The sequence below is a fragment of the Balaenoptera physalus genome (assembly GCF_965194825.1).
Source record: "Balaenoptera physalus genome assembly, chromosome: 2".
Lineage (NCBI taxonomy): Eukaryota > Metazoa > Chordata > Mammalia > Artiodactyla > Balaenopteridae > Balaenoptera > Balaenoptera physalus.
In genome coordinates this window covers 36,288,583-36,313,850 of record NC_138883.1, presented here as the reverse complement: position 1 = coordinate 36,313,850, position 25,268 = coordinate 36,288,583, and the positions used below count along the sequence as shown (strand labels likewise).

The window sequence follows — 25,268 nt, the reverse complement described above, 5'->3', positions numbered from 1 at the left end:
TTTGTGTGTCATTGTTGTTACTGTAGTGGTTTTCAAACTTCAGCAAGGCGTCAAGAGTGCCTGGAGAGCTTCTTAAAACACAGGTTGCTAAATCCCATCCTCAGAGTTCCTGATTCAGTAGGTCTGAGTGAGGCCCGAGAATTTCCATTTCTAACACATTCGTAAGTGATGTTGAAGTTGCTGGTCTTTGAGAACTAAGGCTCTACAGAATCCCTGGTTCTCTTTATGCGTTCACCACTGATAGAGGTTGTGTAGGTTTCTTGGAAAAAATCACATTTCTCTATAGATTAGTGGACCTATCTGTAAACTGTGGGGAAAGACTCTTCTTTTGCTCCCCACTTGATGCTGTTCCTTTTAGTGAGGGGACCATGTTTCTTTTCTAGAATGTGGCTCCCACTGTTCATTACTCAAAATACCTGTCATTAATGCAGCTTGGATGCCAAATATCATACTTGATATGGGATTCAGCTCACCTGAGATTTTTAGCAAAATGCTATTGACCTGATTAGCCTATTACTTGAGAGCTAGTATGTAGTAGAGCTTGATCCCTGCCTGCTGCTACAGTTGGGTGATCAACTGCTAGTTAACTAGTAATATTCTGTCTTTTAGAAGGATTTTTAAGAATTTAGAGGGGATGATGGTATAATAAATAAATACAGAGTAGCATATTATTATTACCTGCTGTATTGATCTCAAGCATTAGTATTATTTGATTTTTCAGTTGATGATTTCATTCTAATGATTGTATGTGACCATACTTCATAGTAATACAGTCACATTTACCTGGTGCTTTTGATATCATTGATAATGAATTGACCCTGGCCTGTCTCTTTGAAATAGCAAGAGGGAAATCAGCAATTGAGAGTGATTATTTTTGTCATTATGGTTTTATTATTTATGTAGTAGTTGTAGGCTCAGTGCTTGGATTTACAGCCTCATAGATTTGACCCTCAACCTCTGAGGGTATCATGGAAAGTTTGTCTTATCACGCTTTTTGGTTGTCCAGAGATACATTTAACTTAATCATTGTCGCTTTGGCTCTTTTTGTCATCTTTATGGTGTCAAACACCAGTTTATGAAATAGTTACTGGAGTTGCTTCTTTCTTATTTTAAATTATATTAATTATTAAAGGACAGGAAGGCTCACAGGACTGATGAGCTATTTCTCAATTAAGTTGACTGAAACTATTGAGAAACAATCTAGTAAAGTAGCAATCTCATCACTCCTGCCTGGTTTGCATCATCTCATTATCAGTAATATGTAAAGCAGCTTTGCTAAGACTGAGATCAGCTGTGTTTCCAAAATGATGAATGATACTTATGGCTAATTAAGCTGATTGGCTTTTTGCTGCTGTGTGTAGGGGACTATGTAACAAAAGCACTTCAAATCAGATAAGGGGTACAATATCTGACTGGTTATAGGGCAAGATTGGTAGGTTAATAGCTTATGGATCTATTTGATCAGAATTGCTGGTCATAACCATTGTGGTCCAGTAGCTTGTGTTTTCACTCTCTTTATAAGGTAGCCTCTACTCAACTGTCTTTGAAAGGTCCAAGAATTGAAATTTTCACTCTTGAATAGTTTTGTGAACCTTCAAATCTATTATTCTTTGTTTTTCGTTTCATTACATACACACTTAATTTCTTTGATGTGTGATTTAATTGATTCTTACATTAAGCTGGAATGTAGATACTCATTCTCCAGCTTTTAATTCCTTTGGACAAAATGTTTTTGTATGATTGTTTTTCTACTAAGGAATCCAGGCTTATTTTTAAGTGGTACTAGAACATTTCTCTTAATATCCTTGGACAAAGGAAGACACTGTCATATGAAGTGGTCCTTATTCTTCTTATCACTTAGTCTCTATCAGCCAGATTGTGATTCTCCATCTTGTGTAAGGGAACATTCTCCCCTAAAATAAAATTTGCATTGGGAGGAGAACCTGCAGGTGCAAAAGTGTGTCTCATCTTGTGGCCCTAGTTCTGTTTTGCCTGCCCCCACCTTACATCTCCTTGGGTGTGGTTTCCAAACTCAAGAATTATTTTGACATTAAAAATAACTACTTACTAAGGATTTCCTACGTGCCAGTCACTGTGATAAAGGCTCTCCATTCATTATCTTATTTTGTCAACATAGTAATATTGATAGCCTCCTCATTTTATAAATAAAGTTATACTCAGGCCTAGAGAATTTAGATAGCTTACGCAAGTAAGTGGCAGAGCTGTTCTATTCTAAAATCCTTTCTCTTAATTGCTAAATACTTCTCTGAGCTTTATTTTTCTCTTCTCCACGTGGAGATATAATTGCTGTATTACAGCATTGTGATGATTAAATGTGGGAAAATATATAAAACACTTTCCACAGTCACTGACACATTGTAGGTTCTGGTAGACTCTAGTCAGACCTGCACAAGGAAAGTCCTGTAAGAGGATACAAGTAGAAAATTCTTAGATCCTCCAAGGAAGGCACAGGTAAGGGGATATTGTCACAGTGCTCAATAGGAAGATCTGGAGCCTAAACATAAGCCTAGTGGACATCACCCACCAAATAGCATAATTATTGCCTTATGTGGTGGTATGAGCTGTTTTTGTTGTTGCCCTTCTGGACTCCTCTCCACCCATGTGAGCTGTGAGAATGGTGGTATTCTAAAATTCCCCCTGAGACAACATGGGAGGCAGTGGGAGCATTGTCTGCCTATCTGTCTCCTGGTCACATTTTTATCCTTTGCACTGCTTACTTCTGCCCCAGGAGCAAACCGAAGTATTGCCCTTGATCCATATTTACCTATGGATTAGGCTCTGTGGTGTAGCCTCCCTTAGTCACATTTACTTTAATAAATGTCAGTTCCTTCACCTTGGGCTTTTCTTCCTTGAATTATATCTGCTCTGTGCTGGCCCTCAGGGGGAACTTCCCTCTTCAACATTTTGAATCAGGTATAAGCAAAATACTCTCCTTGTGGTTCTTCATTGGCGTAATTGAGACAGACTAGAACATGTAAAAAAAGTTCTGTGAATATTAAGGAATAAAAATAGGAAAATTAACAGAAAATGCAAAGAACATAAATGTAGCCCAGTTTTTAAAGAAGAGGTTTTGATGCCTGTCATAGCTGGCTTTCTCTTAGAGTCATAGATGTTGGTCTAGTCTATCACTTATCTTCAGGCATGTGTATTCTACCCTCAAATGAATAGCACTATTCTGCTGGTACTTTGCCTGGGTTTGTATTTCCCAGGCTTTAATACCTCAGGCCTTTAGATTCACCACCCATGTCCTAGATTTTTTGGTATCTTCATAGTCAAAACCAAGACATCCAGATTACCAGCTTGAGGGATACCTCTAGGAGATCTGATCTGAGAATGGAGTCACTGAAAATCCAGAATTTCTGTAGAATGGTTTTCAGGCACCATGTTTCCCAGTAATGGGCCACAACTGAAACTTTCTGTTTGATTATCCTCATGTCTTTGGCTAAAAGGTGACAAATTTTGCAGGATGGTAATGTCTAAACATTATTGGATTAGCAAAGAACTACAGCTGACCCTTGAAAAATGCGGCACCAATCCACTGCACAGTAAAAAATCCACATATAACTTTTGTCTTCGCACAAACTTGACTACTAGTAGCCTACTGTTAACCAGAAACCTTACTGATAACATAAACAGTCGATTAACACATATTTTGTATGTTATATGTCTTATATACTGTAGTCTTAAAATAAGCTAGAGAAAAGGAAATGTTATTAAGGAAATCATAAAAAAGAGGAAATACATTTACAGCACTGTGCTATCTTTATTATACTGGAAGTTTATGTCCTCTGTTTACAAGATGAATTGTCTGTCAGTACCTACATCTATATTGTCTTATATGATACAAAACACTGAAGATATTATATGTATTACTAACATTAGAAAGCAAAAATGAAAAGATAACATGAAAAAAATTCATTCATGTGCAGCTGTAAAAATACATGCATTATACCCGTAACAGCAATGATTGCTTTAAAGGAGGTAGTGTAATCAATATGATTGCTTCATGGTAGCCTAGCCTATACACTAATAAATGAATTGTTTTAAAATTTTTATGGCATACAGTTTTACAGTCATATTCATAATACAGTATTGGAAACATTGTTAAATTTAAAATAACACTTACCTATCAGCCGATGATCGGCTGATATGCAGTTTTTCCAGTTATGAGGAAGGCATACTGTATGGTAATGTAATTCTTTGCAAGCAAAGTTATAAAATAGTAAGAAAACTAACACATTATTAATTTTATATTAAATTATAGAATTTAATGCCTTTATGCCTATGTAAGGATAGACTAGTATCTACACATATTTTTTTTTAACATCGGTATTAGAGTATAATTGCTATACAATGGTGTGTTTAGTTTCTGCTTTATAACAAAGTGAATCAGTCATACGCATACATATGTTCCCATATCTCGTCCCTCTTGCATCTCCCTCCCTCCAGCCCTCCCTATCCCACACCTCTAGGTGGTCACAAAGCACAGAGCTGATCTCCCTGTGCTGTGCGGCTGCTTCCCACTAGCTATCTATTTTATGTTTGGTAGTGTATATATGTCCATGCCACTCTCTCTGTCACATCTTACCCTTCCCCCTCCCCATATCCTCAAGTCCATTCTCTAGTAGGTCTGTGTCTTTATTCCTGTCTTGCCACTAGGTTCTTCATGACCTTTTTTTTTTTTTTTCTTAGATTCCATATATATGTGCTAACATACTGTATTTGTTTTTCTCTTTCTGACTTACTTCACTCTATATGACAGACTCTAACTCCATCCACCTCACTACAAATAACTCCATTTCGTTTCTTTTTATGGCTGAGTAATATTCCATTGTATATATGTGCCACATCTTCTTTATCCATTCATCTGATGATGGACACTTAGGTTGCTTCCATGTCCTGGCTATTGTAAATAGAGCTGCAGTGAACATTGTGGTACATGATTCTTTTTGAATTATGGTTTTCTCAGGGTATATGCCCAGTAGTGGGATTGCTGGGTCGTATGGTAGTTCTATTTTTAGTTTTTTAAGGAACCTCCATACTGTTCTCCGTAGTGGCTGTATCAATTTACATTCCTACCAACAGTGCAAGAGTGTTCCCTTTTCTCCACACCGTCTCCAGCATTTATTGTTTGTAGATTTTTTGATGATGGCCATTCTGACCGGTGTGAGATGATATCTCATTGTAGTTTTGATTTGCATTTCTCTAATGATTAATGATGTTGAGCATTCTTTCATGTGTTTGTTGGCAACCTGTATATCTTCTTTGGAGAAATGTCTTTTTAGGTCTTCTGCCCATTTTTGGATTGGGTTGTTTGCTTTTTTGTTATTGACCTGCATGAGCTGCTTGTAAATATTGAGAATAGACTGTAGAGGTTGGCAAGGGTGGAAGCAGGGAGACCTGTTCAGAGGTTACTGTAACAATTCAGGTGAGAAAAGTGGTGGCTCAGTTGGTAGCAATGCCAGTGTTGATACTTGTTCAGAACTTGGCGAAATGTTTTGCTGATAGGTTGGTAGGGAGTGTCATAGAAAGAGAGGAGTCTTGCTTTTTACTTTTCTTTACTGGTAAATGCAAGTCATTGCTTTTGTTTAATGTATTATAAATTAAACCATCTGCACCAGCCGTCAAGTTTCTCTTCCCTAGTGTACTGGGTATTTTAGTTTACTTTGCAGGAAATTCAGCATGTTGTAATTGAAATTACTATGCAGGATAGGAAAGTATCTTAACAATCATTTTATTAATTTAGAGCAAGAATTGTCAAATTATAGCCCCAGGGCCAAATCTGGCTCATAGCCTGATTTTGTGAATAAAGTTTTATCGGAAGACACACACTTTTTTTTTTTTTTTTTTAACATATTGTCTATGGCAGCTTTCCTGCTACAAAAGCAACAGAGGCCCACAAAGCCTAGAATATTTACTGTCTGGCCCTTTACTGAAAAAAGTTTGCTGACCCTTGGTTTCGACCGTTGTGTAACAGTTGTGCCAAAATTTTCCTCTGATCTTTTTCCAAGTATGAAGAAGAAATTTAAGAGGGGACAGGAGGTGACAGTAGAGAGAACAAAAAGGTAATATTCAAATGCTGTCACCAATATATTTCTGTCCCTTATGTTAGTCTACGTATTTCTTTGCTATGGGTATCCACTTTCCCCTGATCTCTGACGTGCTCTGTGTTGGGATATAAGTGCACATAATTGGCCTGGGGCGGGGGGCCAGGGCTGGGGAGTAGGTTCTTCTCAACAGTAAAGATTTCCTATAGGAATGAATCTCGGCTGCTAGAGACTACACTGTTGAATTTCACAGTCTTGATAGAAAATAAAAAATGGGTACCAGCATCAGTGTGGGCATCAATTTTTATGAAGAATTTGACTCTCTTCTTATGACTTTGTGTAATCCTGTGATGAAATACAAATAAGTTAGACCCACAATGTTGTTTGCTTTCTATAGGTCTATCATGACGGATTTATACTACCTCAGTCAAACAGATGGAGCAGGTGATTGGCGGGAAAAAGAGGCCAAAGATCTGACAGAGCTGGTCCAGCGGAGAATAACGTATCTTCAGGTAAGAAGGTTAGGTTAAGAAATAAACTTGAGTGAAAAAAAGGAGAATCATAATAAAACTAAAAGTAAGAGTTGCTGTTGGTTTTTAGTCTTCCTAGCCCTCACTTTTTGAAAGTATTTGTTCACTCATTTTACATATTTATTCAAAAAGACTCTGTTACACCTTGAGTGGAATACAAAGATAGCTAAAAGAAGGTCCCTGCCCTAAAGGGGGCTACTTCTGACACACAGACATACAAAAACTACAGTGCAAAATAGGAAGTGCTGCATTTATGTGAGAGATTAGATGAAATGCTCATTGGAGGAACATGTCAGGGATAGCTATGTGGAAAAGGTATTATTTGAACTGAGCTGTAAAGGATAATTAGGTAGGATTTAGACACCCAGAAATGGAGAAGAGCATACTGGCTGGAGCATATGATGTAAGTAATGGTCCATACCTGGGAAAGAACAGTACAGGAACCCAATGGGAAATAGAATATTTTAGTTTGTCTGGAGTTTTGGTTGTGCGAAAAGGAGGGTTGGAAAAGGTAGGTTTGGGAGCCAGATTGCAGAGGTCCTTGGGTACAGGTTAAGCTTTATAGTGCATAAGCAGTAAATGGTTGCTGAACGATTTTATTTATTGTATAAACATCATTATAACAACAAACGGGAAATATAAATCAAGGGTAAACTCCAAGTCCCAGGACCTTTAAAATATATTCTCTTCATTTTTTGTGTGTGTTCTCTTCTAGCTCTTATTTTTTTTTTTTTTTTTTTTCTCACACACACACACTGTATTTTATTTTTACAAGAGATAAATAGACTGACACCAAGCATTGTACATGGATGACCACAACAAAAGCAACAATGATTGCAATTACCAAACATGAAACACACTCATACTATGTCATAATATTGACATTCAGTCCAGTAATCCTCCACTGTAACAGCTCCTTTACTTTGCAGTGAAAATTGATTTGTATATTCTTTGCCTCTGAGTCCTTGTGGGATTTTTTTTTTTTTTTAATTCAGACAGAAAGTCACAAAAATTATACTCATCCTCATCAGTTCACTCAGTCCCATGTAATTAATTGTTTTTTTTTCATCTTGATCTTTTGTTAGCACTTTTATGAGTTCATCAGTTTTTCATCAGAGTTCTGAAAATGCTTATTCATTCAGTTCAGCAGTACAGTCAGTTACCAGAAACCTGTACTTGTCAGAGTCTTTTCCATGAATTTCTTGAAGATGAAACCCTTTTATAGGAACATATTTGCAAAATCATCAGAGTACACCCAGAACTGTCTGTAAATGACAAAAGACTTAAAACTGACCACGGTAAAAGATTTGATGAAAGTTCATAATAATGCAGTTGACAAGAAAATTAGTTATTTCTGAGATATACATTTTAAAGTAATAACTAGGATTATTACTTATAACATTATACCAGAACATATAAGATTTTTAGAAATTTCATGTAATGTCTGAAACATTTATATTAACATATTTCCATACATATTTCCATACAAATACAAATATAAGATTTTTAGAAATTTCATGTAATGTCTGAAATATTTATATTAACATATTTCCATACATATTTCCATACAAATACAAATATAAGATTTTTAGGAATTTCATGTAATGTCTGAAACATTTATATTAACATATTTCCATACAAATAACCCAATGAAAGTTTAGTATTAGTTGTTTTGTTTGTTTTTTTTATACTGCAGGTTCTTATTAGGCATCAGTTTTATACATATCAGTGTATACATGTCAATCCCAATCGCCCAATTCAGCACACCACCATCCCCACCTCACCGCAGTTTTCCCCCCTTGGTGTCCATATGTCCATTCTCTACATCTGCGTCTCAAATTCTGCCCTGCAAACTGGCTCATCTGTACCATTTTTCTAGGTTCCACATACATGCATCAATACACGATATTTGTTTTTCTCTTTCTGACTTACTCCACTCCGTATGACAGTCTCCAGATCCATCCACGTCTCAACAAATGACTCAATTTCGTTCCTTTTTATGGCTGAGTAATATTCCATTGTATATATGTACCACATCTTCTTTATCCATTCGTCTGTTGATGGGCATTTACGTTGCTTCCATGACCTGGCTATTGTAAATAGTGCTGCAATGAACATTCGGGTGCATGTGTCTTTTTGAATTACGGTTTTCTCTGGGTATATGCCCAGTAGTGGGATTGCTGGGTCATATGGTAATTCTATTTTTAGTTTTTTAAGGAACCTCCATATTGTTCTCCAGAGTGGCTGTATCAATTTACATTCCCACCAACAGTGCAAGAGGGTTCCCTTTTCTCCACACCCTCTCCAGCATTTGTTGTTTGTAGATTTTCTGATGATCCTCATTCTAACAGGAGTGAGGTGATACCTCATTGTAGTTTTGATTTGCATTTCTCTAATAATTAGTGATGTTGAGCAGCTTTTCATGTGCTTCGTGGCCGTCTGTATGTCTTCTTTGGAGAAATGTCTATTTAGGTCTTCTGCCCATTTTTGGATTGGGGTGTTTGTTTCTTTGATATTGAGCTGAATGAGCTGTTTATATATTTTGGAGATTAATCCTTTGTCCGTTGATTCATTTGCAAATATTTTCTCCCATTCTGAGGGTTGTCTTTTCGTCTTGTTTATGGTTTCCTTTGCTGTGCAAAAGCTTTGAAGTTTCATTAGGTCCCACTTGTTTATTTTTGTTTTTATTTCCATTACTCTAGGAGGTGGATCAAAAAAGATCTTGCTGTGATTTATGTCAAAGAGTGTTCTTCCTATGTTTTCCTCTAAGAGTTTTATAGTGTCCAGTCTTATATTTAGGTCTCTAATCCATTTTGAGTTTATTTTTGTGTATGGTGTTAGGGAGTATTCTAATTTCATTCTTTTACATGTAGCTGTCCAGTTTTCCCAGCACCACTTATTGAAGAGACTGTCTTTTCTCCATTGTATATCTTTGCCTCCTTTGTCATAGATTAGTTGACCATAGGTGCGTGGGTTAATCTCTGGGCTTTCTATCTTGTTCCATTGATCTATGTTTCTGTTTTTGTGCCAGTACCATATTGTCTTGATTACTGTAGCTTTGTAGTATAGTCTGAAGTCAGGGAGTCTGATTCCTCCAGCTCCATTTTTTTGCCTCAAGACTGCTTTGGCTATTCGGGGTCTTTTGTGTCTCCATACAAATTTTAAGATGATTTGTTCTAGCTCCGTAAAAAATGCCATTGGTAATTTGATAGGGATTGCATTGAATCTGTAGATTGCTTTGGGTAGTATACTCATTTTCACAATGTTGATTCTTCCAATCCAAGAACATGGTATATCTCTCCATCTGTTGGTATCATCTTTAATTTCTTTCATCAGTGTCTTATAGTTTTCTGCATACAGGTCTTTTGTCTCCCTAGGTAGGTTTATTCCTAGGTATTTTATTCTTTTTGTTGCAATGGTAAATGGGAGTGTTTCCATAATTTCTCTTTCAGATTTTTCATCATTAGTGTATAGGAATGCAAGAGATTTCTGTGCATTAATTTTGTATCCTGCAACTTTACCATATTCATTAATTAGCTCTAGCAGTTTTCTGGTGGCAGTTTTAGGATTCTCTATGTATAGTATCATGTCATCCGCAAACAGTGACAGTTTTACTTCCTCTTTTCCAATTTGTATTCCTTTTATTTCTTTTTCTTCTCTGATTGCCGTGGCTAGGACTTCCAGAACTATGTTGAATAATAGTGGTGAGAGTGGACATCCTTGTCTCGTTCCTGATCTTAGAGGAAATGCTTTCAGTTTTTCACCATTGAGAATGATGTTTGCTGTGGGTTTGTCATATATGGCCTTTATTATGTTGAGGTAGGTTCCCTCTATGCCCACTTTCTGGAGAGTTTTTATCATAAATGGGTGTTGAATTTTGTCAAAAGCTTTTTCTGCATCTATTGAGATGATCATATGGTTTTTATTCTTCAGTTTGTTAATATGGTGTATCACATTGATTGATTTGCGTATATTGAAGAATCCTTGCATCCCTGGGATAAATCCCACTTGATCGTGGTGTATGATCCTTTTAATGTGTTGTTGGATTCTGTTTGCTAGTATTTTGTTGAGGATTTTTGCATCTATATTCATCAGTGATATTGGTCTGTAATTTTCTTTTTTTGTAGTGTCTTTGTCTGGTTTTGGTATCAGGGTGATGGTGGCCTCATAGAATGAGTTTGGGAGTGTTCCTTCCTCTGCAATTTTTTGGAAGAGTTTGAGAAGGATGGGTGTTAGCTCTTCTCTAAATGTTTGATAGAATTCACCTGTGAAGCCATCTGGTCCTGGACTTTTGTTTGTTGGAAGATTTTTAATCACAGTTTCAATTTCATTACTTGTGATTGGTCTGTTCATATTTTCTGTTTCTTCCTGATTCAGTCTTGGAAGGTTATACCTTTCTAAGAATTTGTCCATTTCTTCCAGGTTGTCCATTTGATTGGCATAAAGTTGCTTATAGTAGTCTCTTAGGATGTTTTGTATTTCTGCAGTATCTGTTGTAACTTCTCCTTTTTCATTTCTGATTTTATTGATTTGAGTCCTCTCCCTCTTTTTCTTGATGAGTCTGGCTAATGGCTTATCAATTTTGTTTATCTTCTCAAAGAACCAACTTTTAGTTTTATTGATCTTTGCTATTGTTTTCTTTGTTTCTATCTCATTTATTTCTGCTCTGATCTTTATGATTTCTTTCCTTCTGCTAACTTTGGGTTTTGTTTGTTCTTCTTTCTCTAGTTTCTTTAGGTGTAAGGTTAGATTGTTTACTTGAGATTTTTCTTGTTTCTTTAGGTAGGCTTGTATAGCTATAAACTTCCCTCTTAGAACCGCTTTTGCTGCATCCCATAGGTTTTGGGTCGTCGTGTTTTCATTGTCATTTGTCTCTAGGTATTTTTTTATTTCCTCTTTGATTTCTTCAGTGATCTTTTGGTTATTTAGTAACGTATTGTTTAGCCTCCATGTGTTTGTCTTTTTTACGTTTTTTTCCCTGTAATTCATTTCTAATCTCATAGCGTTGTGGTCAGAAAAGATGCTTGGTATGATTTCAATTTTCTTAAATTTACTGAGGCTTGATTTGTGACCCAAGATGTGATCTATCCTGGAGAATGTTCCGTGCGCACTTGAGAAGAATGTGTAATCTGCTGTTTTTGGATGGAATGTCCTATATATATCAATTAAATCTATCTGGTCTATTGTGTCATTTAAAGCTTCTGTTTCCTTATTTATTTTCATTTTGGATGATCTGTCCATTGGTGTAAGTGAAGTGTTAAAGTCCCCCACTATTATTGTGTTACTGTCGATTTCCTCTTTTATAGCTGTTAGCAGTTGCCTTATGTATTGAGGTGCTCCTATGTTGGGTGCATATATATTTATAATTGTTATATCTTCTTCTTGGATTGATCCCTGGATCATTATGTAGTGTCCTTCCTTGTCTCTTGTAACATTCTTTATTTTAAAGTCTATTTTATCTGATATGAGTATAGCTACTCCAGCTTTCTTTTGATTTCCATTTGCATGGAATATCTTTTTCCATCCCCTCACTTTCAGTCTGTATGTGTCCCTAGGTCTAAAGTGGGTCTCTTGTAGACAGCATATATATGGGTCCTGTTTTTGTATCCATTCAGCCAGTCTATGTCTTTTGGTTGGGGCGTTTAATCCATTCACGTTTAAGGTAATTATCGATATGTATGTTCCTATGACCATTTTCTTAATTGTTTTGGGTTTGTTTTTGTAGGTCCTTTTCTTCTTTTGTGTTTCCCACTTAGAGAAGTTCCTTTAGCATTTGTTGTAGAGCTGGTTTGGTGGTGCTGAATTCTCTTAGCTTTTGCTTGTCTGTAAAGCTTTTGATTTCTCCATCAAATCTAAATGAGATCCTTGCCGGGTAGAGTAATCTTGGTTGTAGGTTCTTCCCTTTCATCACTTTAAGTATATCATGCCACTCCCTTCTGGCTTGCAGAGTTTCTGCTGAGAAATCAGCTGTTAACCTTATGGGAGTTCCCTTGTATGTTATTTGTCGTTTTTCCCTTGCTGCTTTCAATAATTTTTCTTTGTCTTTAATTTTTGCCACTTTGATTACTATGTGTCTCGGCGTGTTTCTCCTTGGGTTTATTCTGTATGGGACTCTCTGCGCTTCCTGGACTTGGGTGGCTATCTCCTTTCCCATGTTAGGGAAGTTTTCGACTATAATCTCTTCAAATATTTTCTCTGGTCCTTTCTCTCTCTCTTCTCCTTCTGGGACCCCTATAATGCGAATGTTGTTGCGTTTAATGTTGTCCCAGAGGTCTCTTAGGCTGTCTTCATTTCTTTTCATTCTTTTTTCTTTAGTCTGTTCCGCAGCAGTGAATTCCACCATTCTGTCTTCCAGGTCACTTATCCGTTCTTCTGCCTCAGTTATTCTGCTATTGATTCCTTCTAGTGTAGTTTTCATTTCAGTTATTGTATTGGTCATCTCTGTTTGTTTGTTCTTTAATTCTTCTAGGTCTTTGTTAATCATTTCTTGCATCTTCTCAATCTTTGCCTCCATTCTTATTCCGAGGTCCTGGATCATCTTCACTATCATTATTCTGAATTCTTTCTCTGGAAGGTTGCCTATCTCCACTTCATTTAGTTGTTTTTCTGGGGTTTTTTCTTGTTCCTTCATCTGGTATATAGCCCTCTGCCTTTTCATCTTCTCTATCTTTCTGTAACTGTGGTTTTTGGTCCGCAGGCTGCAGGATTGTAGTTTTTCTTGCTTCTGCTCTCTGCCCTCTGGTGGTTGAGGCTATCTAAGAGGCTTGATGGTAGGCTCTGGTGGTGGGTAGAGCTGACTGTTGCTGTGGCGGTCAGAGCTCAGTAAAACCTTAATCCACTTGACTGTTGATGGGTGGGGCTGGGTTCCCTCCCTGTTGCTGTGGCGGTCAGAGCTCAGTAAAACCTTAATCCACTTGACTGTTGATGGGTGGGGCTGGGTTCCCTCCCTGTTGGTTGTTTTGCCTGAGGCAACCCAACACTGGAGCCTACCCGTGCTCTTTGGTGGGGTTAATGGCAGACTCTGGGAGGGCTCACGGCAAGGAGAACTTCCCAGAACCTCGGCTGCCAGTGTCCTTATCCCCCCGGTGAAACAGAGCCACCACTCGCCTCTGCAGGAGACCCCCCAACACCAGCAGGTAGGTCTGGTTCAGTCTCCCCCAGGGTCACTGCTCCTTCCCCTGGGTCCCGATGCACACATTACTTTGTGTGTGCCCTCCAAGAGTGGGGTCTCTGTTTCCCCCAGTCCTGTCAAAGTCCTGCAATCAATTCCCACTAGGCTTCAAAGTCTGATTCTCTAGGAATTCCTTCTCCCGTAGCCGGACCCCCAGGTTGGGAAGCCTGACGTGGGGCTCAGAACCTTCACTCCAGTGGGTGGACTTCTGTGGTATAAATGTTCGCCAGTCTGTGAGTCACCCACCCAGAAGTTATGGGATTTGATTTTACTCTGATTGCGCCCCTCCTACCGTCTCACTGTGGCTTCTCCTCTGTCCTTGGATGTGGGGTATCCTCCTTGGTGAAGTCCAGGTTCTTCCTGTCAATGATTGTCCAGCAGCCAGTTTTGATTCTGGTGCTCTTGCAAGAGGGAGTGAGAGCACGTCCTTCTACTCCGCCATCTTGGTTAATCCTCCTAGCTCTTATTAATATGCTTACCCAGTGTTACATATTTGTAAGGATAGAATTGATTTCCTTTTGAATTTTGGTTTTTGCTTAATATGCCATAAGCTTTTTTCTATTTTGGAGTCACAACCTGCTTTTGAAAGATTTTTATACATAAGAGTGGCATGATGAGAGTGCTGCTTTAGTGATATTAATCTGAAAAGTAGTATTTTGCTTGAACTGGATTCATTGTAAGAGACTAGAAGCAAGGAGATCGTTTAGGATATGAGGACCGTACTGAAGCTGAGAAATACTGAGGTGTGTGGCAGTTTGCATTGGAAGTGAAGAGACAAATTTGAGAGAGTTTGGGAAGATCGAATTGATAGGCATTTCCAAGTAGCCGAAGGAGCTGGAATGAATGGGGTAATGTGTCATTAACAGAAAAGAAACTTAAATCAGGGGAAAACAATGTATTAGTAAATAGAATTTAACACTCCAAATGCTTGAAGTTGAAATGATCACGCTCATCCTTTTCTCGTACTATTGATGGTATATATATACTTTCTGTGTATAATCACTCTGTTTTCCTTTTAAGGTTAAGGTGCCTTATAAAAGCAAAATAATAGCCAGCAACTTTATTCTGTATATTTTAAGATGCACATTTTCCTATACTTAAATAGGAAAAAGCAGAAAATCAGGTGTTTCAAGAGATCGTTAAAAACGAAACTGATCTTGGCATGCTCTCTTGGTTTCATACCCCCATGGCCATTCATCAGAGGTGTCTGTAGAATGAGAAACACTTGCCTCCTGCAGGGAAGAGGTAATTATCTCCTATCAACTAGAACCTCATTCAATGAACTGTAAACAGCTGGTGGCTCAGAACTATCATCCTCATTTGAAATGGAAATAACTCTGGTTTCTGAGTTTCTTCCATTTCCACATATTCATTAAATTTTCACACCACAAAAGTTATATTTAAACTATGATTTGGCCATAGTTTAGCACCACCCCCAACCCGTCAGTAACAAGTACCTGCCACTTGCTTTAGTTTCTTTTTTCCTCTTGGTTTTTGAGTGGCCAAGTGTTTTCACCAGTAGTGTGAATTTCATCTTCTATGTGCTGATTTCTGTGGTTCTGTTTTAGAGAATTTCACTTGTAAATCATGCTAATGATTTAAAACTATATTGGCTTTTTAAATCTTTCAGACTTATAGTAAAACATCGTTTCACATGGACCTTAACTTCAGTTTCAAATATTAATTATTTAAGAAATTCTTACTTTCATGCTTTTTTTTAATTGGAAAAGAAAATGCAATTTTTAATATTAAAGGAGATGGGGAAAATCTCAATAGGAAAAGCCATATTTTAGAAAAATATTTTTCTTTAAATATTCAATGTATTTACGATCATTTTTTCCATTTTTGAAGTTAAGAACTGTATTTGTAACGTATGATTTTTCAGAGATTAAAGATACCAGTCACTCACTCTTCAACTTCTCTGGATGGAGGTGAATAAGGGAATGTGATACATTCCAACAAAATTAAAAATACGTATTTGTAAGGAATGCTTTCTGACTTGAATTTTTATTCCTTTAAAAAGAATGATTTGTCACTGGTTTAACTAAATGGATTAGAGAGTTTAATCAGAAGAGTTGAGCTATTTATACAGATTTTTTTAGAGTGATTACGTTTTTCCGTTACATGTTTTCTTGATATTCAAATCTATTGGTGTTTCCATACCTTTACTTTAAGTGAAATACTACTGTAAAAAGACTATTTAAACAACTTAGATTCTGAAAGACTTCAACGGGGCTTAGAAAATAAATAGTATACTAGGAAATAAAGCTAAAAAGGGGGATAAAGGAAAAAATCTTTGACTCTTGGTACCTATATTCAAAATAAAAATAAGCACTTCATATAACTTATTGATGGAGATTTTAGAAGGCTCTCCTTATTTAGCCATCAGCCAGCTGTTATATAAAGATGATAATAATTTGTATCTAAGTAGAAAATAATAGGGAAAAGATATAATAAAAGCAAATATTTTTAACATTTTTAATCTCTTTGGGAGATTTTAGTCATTTAAATACCTTATTGTATTCTTGATAAATAATTCAGATAATTTTATAATTTACTTTCAATTGGTTTGTATAGTTGAAAACATTTTCAGTTTTACTAGATTTTTACTTATTCTCATGAAACTTATTGTCACTTCTCATTATCACCAACAAGCATTTTTTAAAAACGCTGATTTGTTTAAGGTATAATGCAAGACCTAGTACAAAGAAAAAAGCCTAGATTAAACCCTTGTCACCTGCTATATAAAAATTAATTAACTAATTAATTAAATTTTTAAAAAAGAAGCTTGATTTCCAGAAGTGGGGGAAAAAAAAAAACAACCTTGTCCTAATCCACAATAGGCATCACTTTAAATCTAAGCCTTTCTTTCTGCAGTTATCCAGTCCTTTGAATTGAGCAAATATCATTATGTCTCATGAAAATCCTGCTTGACTTACAATCATATAGTACAGTTACGTTTGGTCTCAATTTTAGATTTCCATTCATTTATTATCATATACCTTGGTTTTACTTGGGAGAAGCAATTTCACAAGATACTGGAAAATAAAAAGGAACTAGGGCAACTGGACTTGAGTGGGACAAAGTTCTATGGTTGTCTTAATTAAGATTATTTTCTCTTTAGAGTTGAAGGCCCTATGGCATGGTATAAAAAGACTAAACTGACTAAAAGATTATAATAATCTTATTGAAGACAACCCCAGGTATACTATTAGGCTCAAGTAGAATGGACCAAGTAATTCTCTTAAGGTCTTAATCTTTTATATGTTTATCTGAAAAGTTCTTCAACCATAAAGTGAACATGAAATACTGTTAAGTCTAAATAGACCACAAAAAGGATACTTGTTCATATATGAGAGCTGAAACAAGCAGGTAAAGTGGCACCTTGTTTGACCTCAGCTGAGAACTTGTGCTTCAGGAGGCTCCCAGTTTTCACTGTATTGCACCTGTCCACAAGTGACCTGAAAGCACCTCAAGTATTGATTTTGAGGTTACAAATAAATTTTAGCTAGTAGGCAATTTTGGAATCTGTGGATAGTGAGAATCAACTGTTTTTAATGAAAAAAATCCCAACAAATTATAGATTTTATGAAGTTGACAAATACCACAAACACAAAACTCCAGAAGAATAAAAATTTTTATTAACTGCCTGACACTCTTTATAATATTGTTTCCCCACGTTTCTTGGCTGCATACTCTTTGATTACAATTTGTAATATTTTCTTTAAGGTGAATTGACAGTGATTTTGTAATATTTTTTATAAAGAAAAAAGGAAGGTTAAATCAGATTTTTCTCTAGCATGGTTGATCAAAAAAGTTTTTTTAATTATTAATATTTGTGATACATAACATTTGCAACTTCACATACATACATACGTTGTGTTTATAGTACTGCTATAAGCTTGTGCCCTGCATACAAAGGAATTCATATAAATTCTGTTCCATGTGATTCTCATCAAAAAAAAAAATGCCACATATAATTGTTTTATGCTGCATTTTAAATTGTATATGCTACATTTCTGAGGTTATTAATGATAGAAGAAAACTTTTGTGTTGACTAGGCATCACTGAGAACTGACTCCACTTCTCTTATTACCTGATACTTCTCATCCTGGGCACCATGAGGCACGTTCACATCACAGTGCGACCTCTTGCCCTGTACCTATATTTATGTCACAAAAATAACTGTGCACAAAAGCAACCATGAACCACATACATGTATCCCTCTAAATCTAAAGTAAGTGAATCCCCAGCTTAATTTTCCCATAAGAGGACCCCAGAAATGTTGAAGGCCACTTCATTTTCACCCAATACCGACACCAACACTGGGGAAGTGAAATGGATGGGAGGGAGTTTCAAGTGGAAAGAGACATCTATCTTAACTCAGTGTAGACAAATTTTGCAAATTTTGACCAGGTGAACACACTACACAAGTCCCCCTCCTCCCAGGGCCTTTGAAGGGACCTGTGTAAATGAGGGTCCCTGAAGCATACTGTTACCGAGTCCAAGCTCGCTCTGCTCACTGCACGACAGGCCAGTGAGCCAGAGACAAGGAATACGACTTTATTCGGAAAGCCAGCAGACCGAGAAGGCGGCAGACTAGTGTCTCCGAAAAACCATCTTAGGGGGTCTGGTTGCCAGTTTCTTTTATAGAATCAGAGGGGGAGATGCGGTAAGGAAGTAAACTAAAAGGGCCATTTGTCTTGCAAAACATCTCCTGACCAGCCTCGGTGAGGGGATGTGTTAGTTTCGTCTTTCTTGCAGCCATTTGCAGGTGGACAGAGTCAGATTGTCTCCCTGTGAGTTGAACAGCAGAGGGGCAGTGTTCCCTGAGGCAGGCCATTATGTATGATTATAATAACAAAAGCAATGAAAAGCAAGGGTTAAAGTCAAAGAAACAGATCCAACGTGGAGTCCATTTAGCTCTTCCCTGTTACAGTACATCTCAGTAAATCCACTCTGCCCACAAGAAAGCTCTTCTCATTGAAGTAGGAGGGAACCTGAAGTCCCTTTAGGGGGTTCTCAGTCCTGCTCCAAAGACATAAGTTTACCCAAGAACACTAACGGTAAGAAGCCTGAAATAGAGAAAGACATTGCAAAATTAGATGAAAAGTGATAGATGCTGACTGTTAAGATTGGGTGGGTTCCGTCTCAAGTACATAGATACAATAAAGACTACGTTGCCTCCAATTAAAATTTTGCTTTAATTTGATATTGGAACAGCAGCTTTCCATTAAAGAGTGCTAACCTCTGACTAGGACTTTCACTTTCACTCTCCAGCACTCCCTGGAGTATGCAGCACTTTCTCAAATTGATCATCTTATTATTATCAGCCTCTGCTAACTGACTGCCTACAACTTTTGTGAAAGGCAGCTATGCTGTAGGTGTGAGTCCTGGTTACTGTAGACCAACACTGAGTGGCCTATGCCCTGACTTTTTCTGTCTGTTCAGTAAGCCTCACTACACCTTCTTCTCCTGCTCCCTCCCCATAATTGCTTAGCTCAGGATAGAGTATTGACTAAGAATCTAAGATCAAATAAGTCATAAATAGGGCTCAGTGATGTCATAAAAGCATACAACTACATGTCTGTGCAATTAATTATAATATATATAGATATGCTCTGACCCTAGGAAATGGGCATGATAGTTCTCACACATCCATTATGGTACTGTGGTAGCCTTTCTAAAAGAGCTTGGATGTCTGAGTGCTTGGATGCTTTATGTGGAATGCGATCATAAATCTGACCTTCCTAAACCAAAAATGCCAGTTGTGATAAATATCAGGGGGTGGTGTATGTGACTTGCATAGCTCACATCATTTCAGAAACCCATCTGAGAAAGGTTTGCACTGGTTCTTGTTTCTCTATGGAAAATTGAGGCATTCAAGTCATTACATTGGTGTTATACTGGGCTCAAGGTTTGGGTCAGTCATTCTGAAAATAGATGGTAAAACATCCAGATATCTCAAGGTCTCATTAAAGACCTTAAATTGGGAAGGTGAAAGGGAGCAGTTATTTCTTCTTGTTCTTCTGGTGCATTAAAGGAAGTTATGAGGATGAAGAATATTTGCAAGCTGCCATTTCTAATCACTTTCTGTATTGCTAGGTATTATGCAAAGTAACTCTCATGAGGCAGGTGTTGTTATACTCAGTAAGCAGGAGAATAAATTGAGGATTAGAGAGGTTTGTATAACTTGCCTAGTAAGTGGCAGAGGGAAAAGGAAGAGTCTTAACTCCAAGTCTTTATATTCACCATTTAAGAAGTAGTTTGGGGCTTCCCTGGTGGTGCAGTGGTTGAGAATCTGCCTGCCAGTGCAGGGGACACGGGTTCGAGCCCTGCTCTGGGAAGATCCCACATGCCGCGGAGCAACTGGGCCCATGAGCCACAATTGCTGAGCCTGTGTGTCTGGAGCCTGTGCTGCGCAAAAAGAGAGGCCGCGACAGTGAGAGGCCCGCGCACCGCGATGAAGAGTGGCCCCCGCTTGCCACAACCAGAGAAAGCCCTCGCACAGAAATGAAGACCCAACACAGCCATAAAGAAAGAAAGAAAGAAAGAAAGAAATATTAAAGAAAAAAAAAAAAGAAGAAGAAGAAGTAGTTTGAAGAGCCAGTGTTTGTTTTTTCTTGGTGGTTTGTTGAAGGTGACTGACTGGGTATAAGCTTCAGTGCTGCTTGTAATACTGGCCGGTGAAGCCACATCCTCTTTTGCATTTACCCATCACTAGCAAATGGGAATTTGCTACAGAAACCTTGAACGATTAGATTTCTCATGTACTTAGTTAATAATTGTTTTGTGCTGGTCTCAGCCTATTAGAAAGAAGTGTTGTGGTTGGACTGGCCCTTGTGGTTCTTATTATGATTGCAAGACACCCGTTAGCAATAATCATCAAGAAACTGAAATAAATAAAGGTTTATTACTTACACGACCTGGGAATTACATAGCACACCTGGAGCCACACAGCCAGGTTGCGTGTGTGTGTGTGTGTGTGTGTGTGTGTGTGTGTGTGTGTGTGTGTGTGTGTGTGGAGAGAGAACGTGTGGGCTTGGGGTTCCAATTTTTAGGGGCTTCAGGGGTTCGCTCTTTATTGGTGAATTTAAAACAAAAGAGCAGGAATTTAAAGCAAGGGAAGGGAAAAAACAAGTTGGCCCAAATGGTCAGTTACGGAAATCAACCAAGATCTCTAAAACAAAGGAGCCTCAGTGGTGGGGTGGGGGGGGCGGAGGCACTGTGGGTCTTTAGCTAGTCCTGAGGCTGCAGTGTGTTAATTGGAAATACCCCTCTTTGAATTGGATGCTTTGGCAGTCAAAGCTTAAGACAGGTACTTGCCTTTTATGAAAAGAAAAGCTGTCAGGGTTTACATTAAAATAGAGGAAAGTGAGGTATAACTTTTAAATAGCTAAATGAGTAGGACCATAAAATGTGAAGTTTCCAGACATGGATTCTGCCTCTGTGTGTGTGTGTGTGTGTGTGTGTGTGTGTGTGTGTGTGTTTTCCACTTCTTAAGATGATTTTCTTCATCATTATCATTATAAGAGATTACCAGTTGTGCAAATACACAGAAATTTGCAAAAGTCAGTAGAGAATATAAATTTCTTTTTTCAGGAATGAACAAATCTGAAGAAAATAGGAGGTTGGTAATATGGAAGTCCTATGGAAAGTGTGTTCTAAAAGTCATTATTGTCTTTAATCGTAACAGTTGTCATGAGAGGTGATTTTCTCTCTGGATTATAAAAAGTTTAACTCAGTTGTGGTAGAATATAGAATTATGTGCTAAGTAGATTAAAACTCAGAGGTGTGAGTAGAAAGCCTGATTTTTTCACAGAAGAAATGTTAAACATATCCTGACCTGCCCATTATATCTATCATGCATCTTTCTTTCCAGCTGGTAAAAAATGAATATCAGTTGTTCTCATCCAGTTTTCAATTTTGTTCTATATGTAGCAGAACAAATCCTTTAATATTCCAAGTATATTTATGGACTAGTGTTGCCAAACCAAACTTGGGTCTGCTCACCTGACACGCAGCAAAGCCAAACTAGTGACGCTGGGTTGCGGTGAAAGAAAGTACAGCATTTATTGCAGGGTGCCAAGCAGTGTGTGAATGGGTAGCTCATGCTCAGAAAACCTGAACCCTCCAATGGCTTTCTGGGGAGAGTTTTTAAAGGCAACATTTGGGGTGATGGTTGCAGCTTGTGGACTTTCTTGTGATTGGTCGGAGGTGAGGTTTCAGGAATCTTAGTCAGTCTTCCTGGTTCCAACTAGTCTGGAGTCTGTGTGCTTGTGGTCACCATCCACCACCTGGGTGAGGGTCTTAGTTTTTGCAGAACAACTCAAAGATATGCATCAGATTGTTATGTATATATCCCTTGAGGAGGAACTATGGCTCTGTTTTACAATCATTACTTCTCTTGCTGCTTTGTTTCTGCTTTCCCTCACTTCCCTAATTAGTAACTGTTTTGAGTCTGCTCTTTGGAACTGAGAAGGCCTAGGAGACTAAAACCTTCTTATACAAACAAGAAATGGGGGACAAAGAGGGGAATTAGGACCGGGGAGGGCCCCACAGGGTCCTGCTCAGTTTCAATTCCCCTTTTCTTTGATACTACTCAATCCTGAGGGGGAACATGGGCAGGACAAAAAAGGAATACAGTTTTGGATAGAGAAGTTAATCATACATTTGGCAGGGGAGCTTGGTTTTAAGGGGACTCAGTTTCACCAGGTAAAACTAGCTGTCAGAAAGATGAGTCTAGATTTTAGTAGCTCACACATCAGGAAAATAATGCTGCTTGTTTAAATAGAAAGTAATGTGGGCATTGGAGAATCTCCTTAGGTTTATGGAGGGACTAAATCTATGTGACTCACAAATGATAAAAGGTCTCAGAAGTTTTATCAAAGTAGTGTTACTGAGTCCAAGCTCACTCTGCCCGCTGCATGACAGACCAATAAATCGTGAGACGAGGTGTTGAGGCAAGGAATCCGACTTTATTCGGAAAGCCAGCAGACCGAGAAGATGGTGGACTAGGGTCCCCCAAAAAACCATCTTATAGGGGTCTGGATGCCAGTTTCTTTTATAGAATCAGAGAAGGAAGTAAAGTAAAAAAGGCAGAATAGAGAGGGAGAGGCAGGGAGGAAGTAAAGTAAAAAGGGCCACCAATCTTGCAAAACATCTCCTGGAATGGCCAGTCTCGGGCTGGGATGTGTTAATTTCTTCTTTCTTGCAGCCATCCACAGGTGGGCAGGGTTCCCTGAGGCAGGCCATTATGTATGATTATAATAATAAAAGCAACGAAAAGCAAAGGCTAAAGTCAAAGAAACAGATCCAACATGGAGCCAAAATTGGCTCTTCCCTGTTACAGTAGAGTACAGAATAGAGCAAGATATAATTTCCTATATCTTTAGGGAGCATGTATTCCTACCCATCTTATCTGATGTTGGTTTTCCTTTTGCCACACTATTTTTACAGATTTTACTGGCTTAAACCAGAGGTCAGCAAATTACTGCTCTCCAGCCAAAACCACATCAACTGCTTTTGTAAATAAAGTTTTATCGGAACATAGCCATGCACATTTGTTTATATATCATCTATGACTGCTTTCAGGCTACAGTGGCAAAGTTAAATAATTGTGCCAGAGAAAATGTGGCCTGCAAAGCCAAAGATATTTACTGTGTGGTCCTTTACAGGAAAAGCTTGCCAACTGTGGCCTAGACAGTGATAGAAGTAATTCTTAAATATTTTTGCCTTCTATTTTCCTTTATTTCTTCCTCTGATTCCTTCAATTATATATGAGCTCTTGTCTGTATTTGAGATGTCAGCTCTCTGGGCATATCCCATTGTCAGCCACCTGCTGAAGCTCCTGTCCCAAACAATTAAGTTATTTTTCCCATTCATTAGACCATGGGACTAGATATGAACGGTATGTAAGGACGCAGGAATATATACTCTCTGCTTTGTCACAAACTTTGGGCACTATCTGTTCACTTAAAATCATTATTAAGAGCACCGTGATCCTCTTACGACATAGTAAGGAATAACGTTAATGATGGCGAAGCTTTCAAATGCAAAATGATGCCTTCTTAAATACTGGAACAAAATCTTGATTTATTCTGAATAATACCAGGGTCTACAAGAGGGGATTTGAAGCATCTGTGCTAATTAAATCAGTTTTCATTGTACTTTATCTTCAATTTCTTGCATGTTGGAGGTAGAGAGGGAATGAGGGTTAGTAACAGTTTTCCTTTAGTTCATAATTTTCTTCTGTTTTACTCTATATTAAAGCTCTGCTGGTATATTTGGGCTATTGTTGTCATGCTATCACAAGAGGCTCTAATAGCCAAAAAGATTAAGATGCAGATAGAAAAAGAAGCATCTAGAGATTTCAATATGGAGAAGTGGGGGGTCACTCACTATATCTGAATGGATAAAGACAGGTCATTATTTTCACCATTGTTTGTTACTGTTTTCTCTCAACTATTTCATGTCTTTCCCATAACAATTGCACTTTTACTGCATTCTCTTTTTATTGGCATAACCACTGTTCATTATTAAACAAAATACATCACCTATACAAATTCAGTATTTTTATATATCTTCACACTGTGATTTCTTCTACCAAGCTGATGCATATCAGAGTCTATCTAGGATTCTTGGAAGAATTCTAGGTAACCTTCTGACAATAAAATAGTCCCGCGACTTTGGACACTTCTCTTGCTCAGATCTACCTGAGGTTGGTGGGTTTTTGTCTGTTTGCTTGTTTGGAGGTTTTTTTGGTTTGTTTATGTGCTTTATTTTGAATTTTGGTCTGAATCCTCTCTGCCTGGAGTGATTAAAGGTGGCTGGACTTACTGGGTTTAGAAGTATCAGGGCTAGCAGAGGAGACCATATCTTGAAGCTGCAAGTATCATCAGAAATAAGGAGGGGTTGTTATAGTATGCCATGTGAGAGGATTGATTATATGTAAGGGGTTAGGGGCAGGATAGATACTATGTTTGGCTTTGCAACCGAAGACCTAGTGCCCTGCCTTTTCTATTTATATAATTCATGAAAAAGGAAATAAAGCTGAACCCTAAGAGAAAGCTTTTATGTATAAGGAATCCTTCCTGTGTTTAAAGCCTACATCCTATAGAGGCTTTGAATGATCTCTTTGCGTTCACTACTAGAGTTCTTTAATTCAAACAAATGTTATGTTTTCCTTTTACACAAGACGATACAGTGCCATATTATTTTCAAGTTTAAACTTGTTGAAAAAAATTAGTTTACCATTGTTTTAGTGATTAATTGATGGCTGCGTTGGGTCTTTGTTGCTGCACACTGGCGTTCTCTAGCTGTGGGGAGCGGGGGCTACTCTTCGTTGCGGTGTGCGGGCTTCTCATTGTGGTGGCTTCTCTTGTTGCGGAGCACGGGCTCTAGGCGCGCGGGCTTCAGTAGTTGAGGCGCACAGGCTCAGTAGTTGTGGCTCATGGGCTCTAGAGCGCAGGCTCAGTAGTTGTGGCGCACAGGCTTAGT

The 25,268-nt window shown here is 37.9% G+C and overlaps 1 protein-coding gene across 5 annotated transcripts in view; it reads left to right on the top strand.

Annotated features, from left to right (window-relative positions):
- The window catches only part of FUT8 (fucosyltransferase 8), a 311,319-nt gene that overhangs the window by 211,899 nt on the left and 74,152 nt on the right, over positions 1-25,268 (top strand). For all 5 annotated transcript variants that reach the window (XM_082451693.1, XM_082451690.1, XM_082451691.1 and 2 more), the window contains one exon: positions 6,466-6,580. In XM_082451693.1, the coding sequence (XP_082307819.1) occupies positions 6,466-6,580 (115 nt within the window). The remainder of the gene's footprint in view (positions 1-6,465; positions 6,581-25,268) is intronic.